The sequence below is a fragment of the Vulpes lagopus genome, chromosome 7 (genome assembly GCF_018345385.1).
Source record: "Vulpes lagopus strain Blue_001 chromosome 7, ASM1834538v1, whole genome shotgun sequence".
Lineage (NCBI taxonomy): Eukaryota > Metazoa > Chordata > Mammalia > Carnivora > Canidae > Vulpes > Vulpes lagopus.
The window spans coordinates 125900315-125911668 of NC_054830.1; the positions used below are offsets into that span (position 1 = coordinate 125900315).

Sequence of the window (11354 nt, forward strand, 5' to 3'; positions counted from 1 at the left end):
TCTCAGAGAGCTTAAAACAGGAAATAAAATGAATATAATCATTTAAAACTTTTATTTAGTTTATTTAGTGCTCTGTATCTTGCTTTTTAATATTTCCAAAGAGAAACAGATGTCTTTATAATAAAAGAGAATAATTCCTGACATAAGAATGATACAAATAATATACTATAAGAGATAAAGGGGAACACTGATTTTCAATAGCAAGATCATCTTCAAAGAGAGATATCCAGAAAGTGACTTATAGAATAAGCAGAATTTAGAAATTCAGAGAATAGAGAATGTGAAGTTGCATAGTATTCAAAGCAGAAAAAAACAAAATGAACAACAAAAAATCCCTAACAAAACCATGGGATCAGGAGAGCAAGGTGCATATATATATATATAAGAAATAATTAGTTCACTTTCATTAAAAGTAAGAGAGGTATGAAAACTAAGCCTCAGAGCACCCCAACATTTAGAAATCATGAAAAAGAAAAGGTCCCAGCAAAAAAAGTTCAGTGACTCTGTTTTTTTTCCCAGATTCCCAACCAGGAAGTCTGACTAGAGACTTGGTGTTACCTAAGTAGGCCTCATTTTAGCCTGAGTGCATAAAGAAAAAGCAAAGAGAATGGATCTACCCTTATATCCCAAATTTAAGGGTAGAGTTTTAGTACTTGGCCCAGATCCTTCATTAAATTTCTTTAGAGAAAACCCCTCTAGTATCTTCCCTCACAATGTATAAAAATGTATTAAAGCTGCTTAGCACAACAAAGCAAGTGCTCAATAAATGGTAGCTATTATTAACACTCTAAAACTAGCATCCACTATACTAAGATATTGCCCAGTTTCAGTGGCAGAAGCCCAATATTTTTATTTAAATAACATACAGCTGAGAAGTGACAGACTGAGTTTAAAATATTTAAAGAGAGAGTCTGAACCATGGTGGCAGCTGAAAGGTCTGAGAACTCAAGAACAAGGTAAAATTGGGGGCACGGGGGTTGGAGTAAGAGACCAAGACAATGCAATGAGTAAAGAACAGCTGTCTTTTCCACAAACAGTGCTGGAAAAATTAGATAGCCACATGCAAAAGGATGAAGTTAGATCCTTATCTTAGGTCATATATAAAACTAACTCAAAATGGATCATAGACCTAAATGTAAGAACTCCCTGCTCAGGGGGAGTCTGCTTCTCCCTCTCCTTCTGCCTTTCCCCCTGCTCAGGCTTGTGCCCCCTCCCTCACTCCCTCTAATAAATAAATCTTAAAAAAAAAAAGAAAAGAAAAGAAAAGAAAAGAAAAGAAAAGAAATTGTCCTAAATTTAGATTAACAGTGAGTCATATGCACAAATGTGAATACAATAAATTGTATTGAACTGTACACTCTTTTTTTTTTTTAAAAAAAGAGTTTATTTATTCGTAAGAGACACAGAGACAGAAACATAGGCAGAGGGAGAAGCAGGCTCCCTACAGGGAGCTTGATGTGGGACTCAATCCCAGGACCCCAGGATCACACCTTGAGCGAAAGGCAGATGTCTGCTCAACTGCTGAGCCACCCAGGCATCCTGAACTGTACACTTTTTTTTAAAATTTATCTATATTATTGTATTTATTTATTTATTTATTTATTAATGATAAATTTATTTTTTATTGGTGTTCAATTTGCCAACATACAGAATAACACCCAGTACACTTTCAATGGGTAAATTTTATAGCATGTGAATTAAATCTTTTAAAGATTAGGTCATTCTAAAAAAAAAAAAAATAGCTGGGGCAAGTTTTAGAACTTTCTCCTAAAAACGTCTCCTTATGAAACTGTTCTCTGGAAGAATTTTGGAGGACTTTGTATTCTGTAGTAAGTAAGAAGTTCATTTCAAAACAAAGCCTACAAAGAGATAGTTTATTCTGCAGAAACATAAAAAATATCTGACAACAATCTCTGGAATATTCTACAGTTCCTTAGTTACATAATCTTCCAATCAACAGTACAAAGTAACAAGTAGTAGTAATAATAAAAGTAACTGTAATTATCAATTTTGTTATTAGCCTGTATTATCTGCCAGTATTTTCTTATTATTTAATCTTTATCAAAAAGAAACCTTATCCAAAATAAAAGTCCACAGTAGTAGGCTAGCTAGATAAATTATGATACATTAAACAATGAACTATTATGCAGTCATTACAAATTACTTTCTGGATATGACACCAAAAGAACAGGAGACACCCCCTCCCCAACAAAAGATAAACTGGACCTTACCAAAATTAAAAACTCTTGTGCATCAAAGGATGTTGTTATCCTTTGAAAAAAGATGCCATTGCTTAGGTGAAAAGGTAGCCCATGGGTTGGGAGAAAATGTTTGTAAATCATGTATCTGATAAGGGACAGCTATCTAGAATATATAAAGGACTCCTAGAACTCATCATCAGCAACAACAATAACAACAAAGGGTTGAAAAATGGACAAAGGACTTAATATACATTCTCTCAAAGATATATAGTCAGTAAGCACATGAAAAGATTCTCAACATCAGGATACCTGAGTGGCTCAGCGGTTGAGTGTTTGCCTTCGGCTTGGGGCATGATCCCAGGATCCGGGATCAAGTCCCACATCAGGCTCTGGGCAGGGAGTCTGCCTCTCTCTCTCTCTGTCTCTTAAGAATAAATAAATAAATCTTAAAAAAAAAAAAGATTCTCAACATCAATGTCATTACACAAATGTAAAACAAATCACAATGAGATAGTACTTCACAGCCATTTGGAAAGCCAGGATGAAAAAGAACTGAAAACAACAAGTATCAGCAGGATGCAGAAAAATTAGAACCCTTGTGCATTGCTGGAGGGAACGTAAAATGGTGCAGCTACCATTTTACAGCAAATTCTAAAACAAATTGAATACAGAATTATCATATGATCCAGCAATTCCACTTCTGGGTGGAAAAAGAAATAAAGCAGGGACTCAAACAGATATTTGTACACTCATGTTCCCAAATATATCTAACGATCCATTTTCATAGCAGGATTATTCACAACAGTCAAAAAGTTAAAGCAATCCAAGTAAATAACATGTAGTGTACACATACATATAATGGATTATCCACTCTTAAAAAAGAAATTCTGACACATGCTACATCGGTGAACCTTGAAGACATCATACTAAGTGAAATAAGCCAGTCACAAAAGGACAAATAGGGTATGATTCCTTTTTTATGATGGTCATAGAGTAGTCAAACTGAGTCAGAAAATAGAATGGTGGTTGCTAGTGGCTGGAAGAAGGGGAGAATGAGGAGTCAGTGTTTAATGTGTAAAAGTTTCAATTTGTAAAGACAAAGGAGTTCTCCAGATAGGGATAGTGGTGTTGGTTGCACAACAATGTGAATATACATAATGCCACAGAACTGTATGCTGAAAATGCTAAATATTATGTATATTTTTCCATCTTAAAAAACTTGGAACCATCACACTAAGATAATGACAGGAAGCAGCAGAATATATTTGTTGTGGGATGAGCTGGCAATCTTCCCCATTTAATTAGATAGATAGCACACAAATCAAAACAATTCAGTGGGTCTGGCACATTGAAAAAGAGCCCTTTCCTCCTGTTAACACAGAACAATGACTGACAGCCAGAGATTCTTGAACTATACCAGCCTTCAAACAAGGCAGGAAAGATGTAAATGCTTTTCAGCGCAATAATAGAGGTGGTCTACTGGGCTTCACATCAACTGTGCTCATCTATAATTAAGGTTGTGAGATGTCTGAGAAAAATAAATGCTTTTCTTCATGAGTTCACAAGTGACTTAGAAAATGGAAACAGCTTGATCACAGGTCTCATTAGTATAGAGGCTGCACAGAACTGGGGCAGTCACTTTTACCTTCATTTGTTGAGCTAGCATTCCCACCTCTCTGGAGCTTAAGGATTAGCTGGGGTAGAGAAGAAAATAAGCAGAAGAAAGCATCACTGCCTATCCTGTAGAGGTCAGAGGCATTGCTCAATTGTGCAAACTACAAGTAGGATTCAAGGCAAAAAATACCTCTTCTCATCAAGAGCATGTTGGGGATGATGTCATCAGCCTGAGAGAGGTGAAAAAGGGGCTGTATGATTGGGCAGGCAGGCATGATATGGCCGTGTTCTCTCCAGCCTCATCTCTTGCCCCCTCTTCCCTGTGATCATTCAGCAGGACTTCTTGCTATTCCTCAACACCAACTGTGGTCCCATTTGAGGGATCTCGCATCATTTTCTGCCTGAAATATTCTTTCCTCAGCTGTTCTCATACACTCCCTGACCTCATCTCATTCTCTTCTCAAATGTCTTGTCCTGAAACAGGTTTTCCTTGATGATCTTATCTAATAGTCTCTCCCCCATCACTCTAACTACTTTCACTGTTTCATTTTTCTTTCGACGATCACAATTTTACACAATTTGTTTATTGTCTATTTCCTATCACTAGCATATGAAACTCTTAGTGCAAGGATGATATCTTAGTCATTACACCATTACCTGTGCTTAGAAAAGGGCCACATGAACAGCAAATATTTGTGGAAGAAATATGAGCTTGGCAAGAGAGGGGAGAGTACAATGGACAGGTCAAGGAGTATCCAAGAAGACCACTTCCTGTCAAAGCCTTGTCTAGAAGTGCCTCCCCTTGAAGTCTTAAGAACTTAACTAGGATGATGGTCTTTACTTCTACTCTGTAATATCCTTCTGAGATTTGCCTGATCTTCCTGTAGAAAAATTTGTTTATCCCCACTTCAGTTCAAAGGATTTGGTAAGGGGAAGACTGATAAGGCAGAATGGGCAAGGAAAGAACAAGTGTAATTTATCCCAATATGAGAGTTTTATGTGACAAGAGGCTGGAAGAAGACTGGCTCCCCTAGGTGGACTACAACTCAAAATCGTGGCTTAGCAGCAACAGTGAAGAAATCCACAACTCACAAGTACAAAGACAACTCCAAGTGTAAAGAAAGAATTTCCCTTCAAGATGAGAAAACAGAAGGGCCTCCATACACTCAGGTATATATATAACTTCAATTTTGTAAAAAGAAAGACATACACAGAGGAAAAAAATGAATGCAAATTACGGAAATGCTATTTACATTAATTTATTTTTAAACATTTTAACAGGGATCCCTGGGTGGCGCAGTGGTTTGGCGCTTGCCTTTGGCCCAGGGCGCGATCCTGGAGACCCGGGATCGGGTCCCACGTCGGGCTCCCGGTGCATGGAGCCTGCTTCTCCCTCTGCCTGTGTCTCTGCCTCTCTCTCTCTCTCTCTCTCTCTCTCTCTGTGACTATCATGAATAAATGAAAATTTAAAAATAAATAAATAAATAAATAAACATTTTAACAATAGCCAGACATTAACATATTTGGTCATCTTAAAGCCATAAATGTTCTATAAATCTACCAACATTATCAATGTATTCATTTTATGTTATTAATGTCTTAAAAATGGATATTCTGCACTGGGACATTATAGGAAGAAATACAATAAAGGTTAATAGTTAACTATGTATGGTGAAATAAAGATGACCTTAGTGAACTCAATACTTAAATGTTTTCCACAGAATCACAAAAAAAGGAAATGTATTTAAAAATTGAAATAAATAATTTAACAGTCAACAACTTTACTAAAGAAACACAATACAGCCACTCTATACAAAGCCTTCTGTTTCTCTGAAAGGCATAGGAATGACTTCTAATATTGTCATTTTATAAGCTTTCCACAAAAACTGAAAATCACTGTAACTCTGAACATTTTATTTCCTGGTTTAGAATTTTCAACAGGTTTAATATCAATTTTTTAAAAAGCAAGACTTTAAGGACACTTCCTACAAAAATCATGACTATATTAGAATTTAAATTTTTCAATGATCCTTTAACATAAGGAATTTATCTTGAGCTAAGATCTTTTGTGGTACATGCACAGAATCACATATTAACAATATGTGTTTCCTGATATTGACAACCTTAGAAGCAACGTAAAACTATGGAAGAAAAAATAGTATCTATTCAAAAGAAATAATATGCACTACTCAAGAGGGGATAGTGACACTTGTTTGCCTACTCAACATACATTCCTCTATTACACCTTTCCAACAGAACAGTAAATTCATTCATGTTTCCACCCTCAGCTCCAAAGGTGGATTCTGATTAGTATTAGCAGTTACTTATCTTGTGTAGAACTAACTATACTGAAGGGGAAGACATACTCCAGGATTGCAGGAACAGATCACAAGCTACTTATAGACCGAATTGGTTATCACCAATTTCATGAGGAAACCAGCCTCTAGATATCAACTTTGTGAAGAAGGCAGAGAAAGAGAAAGAAAATGGATTTGTGATGAGATCATTAATTTGCTGAATCAAATAATTTTGGAATTACTATTCTGCACTTCCTACTATGTGTCCTAATAAGGTTCTTTTCAAGCAGATTTAAGTCAGGCTACACAAAACCCTATTTATGTAGTCAAAAGCATCCTAATTAATATGGAAAGAAATGAAATCGTTTGGAATTCTCTTAACAAAACAGCTCAAATGGTGTAGTTGCAATGTGTTAACACCTTAATCCTTAGAACTGTTGATAATTATTTTTCTGATCATATAAAGAAGCTGAACTATCCCATCTGCCAAGAGTCACTAAGATAAGATGTTAGTAAACATGGATACATTGTTCTTAAAAATTTTTAAAGGAAAAAAGTATACATACTTATATTTTTTGCTTTTTATGTCAACAAATTCAAAAAAGGAAAGAACAATCTTAAGTTCCTTCTAGGGTGTGCATTTAGTTGACAAGAATAATCAGATTTAGCTTTTAAGAAAATTGAGGCAACCCACATATATAACAGTTTGGTAACTCATGTATGAACAGTGCATGTTACACATATACAATCTTTTGTATCTATGGAAACAACTACAACTAATTCATATAAAAGAAAAACATGTTCACTTTATTTAAAGTGGTATGTCATGGTTTATTAATAACACAGGAATCAAAACTCAAATTGTTTGATGGCTATGTAAAAAACATATCTGGCTTATGAACTATACGTCTCATTAGTCATTTATAGTAATAGAGAAGTATTGCCAGGCAAATATTAAAAGACTAAAGTTTATTGTGGCCAAGTTGCTGGGGCTAACCATCAACTAAAGAAACAATTAAACCAGGGAAAACAACTGAACTTCTGCAGTCATAGCTCAAGGAAAGAGAGGGCAAAAACACAAGAGGTGATGACATTCTGAGTCCATCCTTGAATTCTCAATATCTGACTCTAGCAGAATGAACCAAAAATTTCAGTTTAGCAAAATAGACGTGTGACTTCATATATATCAAATCTCACAGCAGCTGGGAGGCACAATCAAATGTAAAAAATCTAAAAACTGCTCAGTGCTAAACCATTATTGCTGGACTCAAATCTCAGGACCTTATCAGGACCATACCACTTAGGATTAATAAGTTTCAATCAAAACTGTCAATCTTGTTGAATATATACTTCTTAGGAGCTTCAACTTAAAACAGAAACAGCTGAAGTAATAGCTATTCCACCACTGCTTTTATCCTGAAGGCATGAATTCTTAAAACCTCCAGTTAATGAAGGATAAGATTTGGTGGAAAGGTGGAAGGAGACTTAGGAAGTCACTTCTAATCCAAACTGCCTATTAAGCTAGGAGAATCTAATGACTATATTAAGCAAGGATTTTCGAGAGCTTTCTATATTCAAAATTTAATGTTGACTGCTAGGGGTGACATAAATATATCTAAAATCCAATACCTTCTCTCAAGGAATCTATAGGATGCCCCAAGGAATTTTAGGCTGTGAAACCAAACACTGTACCATAATAAAGATAAAAATAAAATCCTAAGAACCAAGAGGAGTCATCCAGCAAAGACAAAAAGCTTTAGGAAATGTTTAAGTGATGTTTGAGTTAAATGTGGAACAAGAGGTCAAATCTGGACATTTGGCAATGGAAGGGAAGGACATTCCAGGCAATGAGAACAGAATAACTCTGAAGCCCTATACAAACAGACCTCATTTCCAAGTACTCTTTCCTTACATAGTCTGCTTTGGCCATGCCAGTTTTCTTGGTGTTCTTCAAATGGGGCATTCCATCCTCAGAGCCTTTACATCTGCTGCTCCCTCTGCCTGGAATGATCTACCCTCAAGGCTGGCTTTCTTACCTACTTCAAGTCTTTGCTCAAATGTCACCTTCTCAGTGAGAATTTACATGACCGTTCTATTTTAAATTGTCATCCTCACACTCCCTTATCACCCTACACTGCTTTATTTTTTTCCACAGCACTTACTAGCCTCTGACATGTTATATATTCTACTTATTAGCTTTGTCCATCTCCCTCCAGAAGAGAAGTTACGTTTGTTCATTTCCACTGGACATGATAGGCATGAAATGAATATATGCTGACAAACTAACTGGCTGATGGAATAAAGGAATGGAAAAGAATTCTGCCCTCAAATAGGTTATGTATGACCTAGCAGAAGTAAATATGTTACATTACTCTTGAATAATGAAAATATATGGTTGGCAAAACCCACCTTGATAAAAAGACTAATGCAGAGAAACAGTTTCTGGCATCCTCACTCCTGTATACTCAGTGAACACTAGGTTATTTTTTTTTTTTTACACCTCTTAGGTCCTTGCCCCTAATAACACTGTCATTGATGCAATTGCCGCTGCTGCCAGAACTGCCTTTTCCCACAGTAACCGTCACTGCTACCTCTAAGTAAGGGTAAAAGGTACTTCTATTCCTGGGGCGCCTGGGTGGCTTAGTCTATTAAGTAGCTGCTTTTGAGTCAGGTCATGACCCCAGGGTCCTGGGACACAGCCCCACAACGGGTTCCCTGCTCAGCAGGGAGTCTCTTCTCCCTCTTCCCACCCTTCCTCTTGTGCTCTCTGCTCTTTCTCAAATAAATAAAATCTTAAGAAAAAAAATACATTTTTCTGTCAATGCTTAAATTCCACATTGCATGAGTGGTTACACTGATATTATGAACTAGCCAGGAAACTTACTGTTTTGAATACTGATTATTAAGTGAATATATGAGGGGCACCTGGGTGGCTCAAATGTCTGCCTTTGGCTCAGGTCATGATTCCAGGGTCCTGGGATCTGGCTCCCTGGTTAGTGGGGATCCTACTTCTCCATCTCCTCCCAGTTTGTGCTCTCTCTCGCTATCTCTGTCACTATCTCAGTCTCTAATAAAATAAAATCTTCTTAAAAAATGTAGATATAAAAAAACACATCTTTGATTTCTGTTTCAGTGTCACAAAATACCTTTTCTTTACCACAAATGGATGACCAGGCAACGATTAAGAAAAAGATTCCTTCAATAATGACCACTACAGTACTTAGGCAAATGGGTAAGATTGTATAGTGAAGGGCATTTTTTTTTTTCCCACTCAGAAGGATCAAATATGATTTAATTCTGGGTTTAAAAAATGATACCAAATTCGTAAACAAGAGCATTAGTATTTGATTTATACTATACTAAAACCAAACAGGAACAGACAAAAATATTCTTTATCACCAGCAGAAGCAAAGCTACTTAAGGAAATGAAGAATAAGCTCAAGGTTTCATACTTCAACTAACACCTCCACAGACTGCATTATCGTTTTAAGTGAAGTGACATTTTCACATTTAATTTTTTAAGGGCAGGCATCACTTCCATCTGGGCTTTATCCACACAGAAGTGCTAGCGTTGGCACAATTTCAGTATTTAATTGAATGTTCATTTCTGACTGTAAGCAAAATGCCCCAATTCCAGCCAAGAGTTCTATCTCTACATGAATCCTTATACTGACAGCTCCACGTTTTACCTAGTGGTGAATTTTGCCCTCAGATAGGCACCTATGTCTGTAACCCTTGCTCAGTCATTAACAAATTACGTATCTTAGGGTATCTGAGTGGTTCAGTGATTGAGCCTCCACCTTTGGCTCTGGTGGTTATTCCTGGGTCCTGGGACTGAGTTCCGCATCAGGCTCCCCCAGAGAGCCTGCTCCTCTCTCTGCCTATGTCTCTGCCTCTCTCTCTCTCTCTCTCTGTGCCTCTCATGAATAAATAAATAAAATCTTAAAAAAAAAAATCACACAAAGTAAAAGCAATGTGTCAATATCATCAATTCATTTTCTCACTTTCTTCAACCCTCTTCTATGATCCTCATAAATGAGAGAGAAGGGCACCTGGGTGGCTCAGTGGTTGAGCATCTGCCTTTGGCTCAGGCCTTGATCCTGGGGTCCTGGGATGGAGTCCTGCATTGGGCTTCCTGCAGGGAGCCTCTTCTCCCTCTGCCTCTCTCATGAATAAATAAATAAAACCTTTTTTAAAAACTACTCATCTTTACCCCCCCTCCCCTTAACGCCTGCATTTTTTCAGCACTACTTACACTCCACGGAGTGTCTTTCTAAGTAAAAGAAAAGCTACACACGAGACCCAATTCCCTTAGGTAGAGAACTGCCAAACCAGCAGCTGCCATCGTTAACTTTCAGGTGGAGAGAGTCACAGCTGTCACGGGCCAAACGTCGCCAGTTATTGCAGGACTCCCTTTGCAGCCACCAGGGGAAAAGCCCGAGAAAAAGGTGAGGTCCTCACTTATCTTTTTTTTCTCTACAGGAGACACCTGAAAGTCACACCGGGCGGCGAGGGCCCAACCGCAGTACCCAGGAGAGAGCGTGCGGAGCGAGCGAGCTCAGCGGAACGCAGGAAGCCCAAGTTCCTGCGCGACGAGCGGATTACCGGGAAAAACAGAAGCCCATCTGTCCACGGCGGCAAGGCGGCAGTCGGCCCCGAGCGGCTGCGAGTCGGGGAGGAGGGGCCGCGAGCCGCGGGCGGCGGAGGGCCGGGGCGCCCGGGGGGCTCGCGAGGGCAGGTGGGCTGCGGCCGCCCGGCCGCCGGGGCCCCCGCCCCGGGAAGTCCCCCCGCGCCTCGCCCGCGCCTCGCCCGCGCCAGCCGGGAAGCCGCCCAGCCCACAGACAGGCGGAGGGGCCGCCCGGGCAGAGCCACGTCGGAGGACCGGAGCGGGAGGCTGACAGCCCGGGAGCGCGAAGGGCCGCGGCGCGCCTCCGGGGGTCGCCCTGAGGGCGCTGCCAGCCTGCCGACGACTCCCCCACGCGGATCGGCGGCGGCGGCGGCTAGGCGGCGGGATACTCACGTAGGGCTGGTAGAACTTGGAGAGCCGCGGCTTCCCGTGGTTGTTGAAGATGAGGATCGCCTTGATCATGGCTGAGCCGGGCGGACCGGGTGGGCGCTGGGGGCCGGGGCGGGGGCGGGCGCGCGAGCCTCGCCTCGGGATCTCGCCGGCGATCCTTCCCCACCCGCCCCCTCCGAACGCGCGCGCGCGCTCCCGCGTCGCGGGGCGGGGCCTGGGCGGGGC

At 39.7% G+C, this 11354-nt stretch overlaps 1 protein-coding gene across 4 annotated transcripts in view; it reads right to left on the minus strand.

Moving 5' to 3' along the window:
- The window catches only part of AP3S1 (adaptor related protein complex 3 subunit sigma 1), a 66738-nt gene extending 55415 nt beyond the window's left edge, over positions 1 to 11323 (minus strand). For all 4 annotated transcript variants that reach the window (XM_041760852.1, XM_041760851.1, XM_041760854.1 and 1 more), the window contains exon 1: positions 11133 to 11323. In XM_041760852.1, coding sequence (XP_041616786.1) covers positions 11133 to 11201 — 69 coding nt within the window. In that variant the 5' untranslated portion in view covers positions 11202 to 11323. The remainder of the gene's footprint in view (positions 1 to 11132) is intronic.
- Between the last annotated feature and the right edge of the window lie 31 nt (positions 11324 to 11354).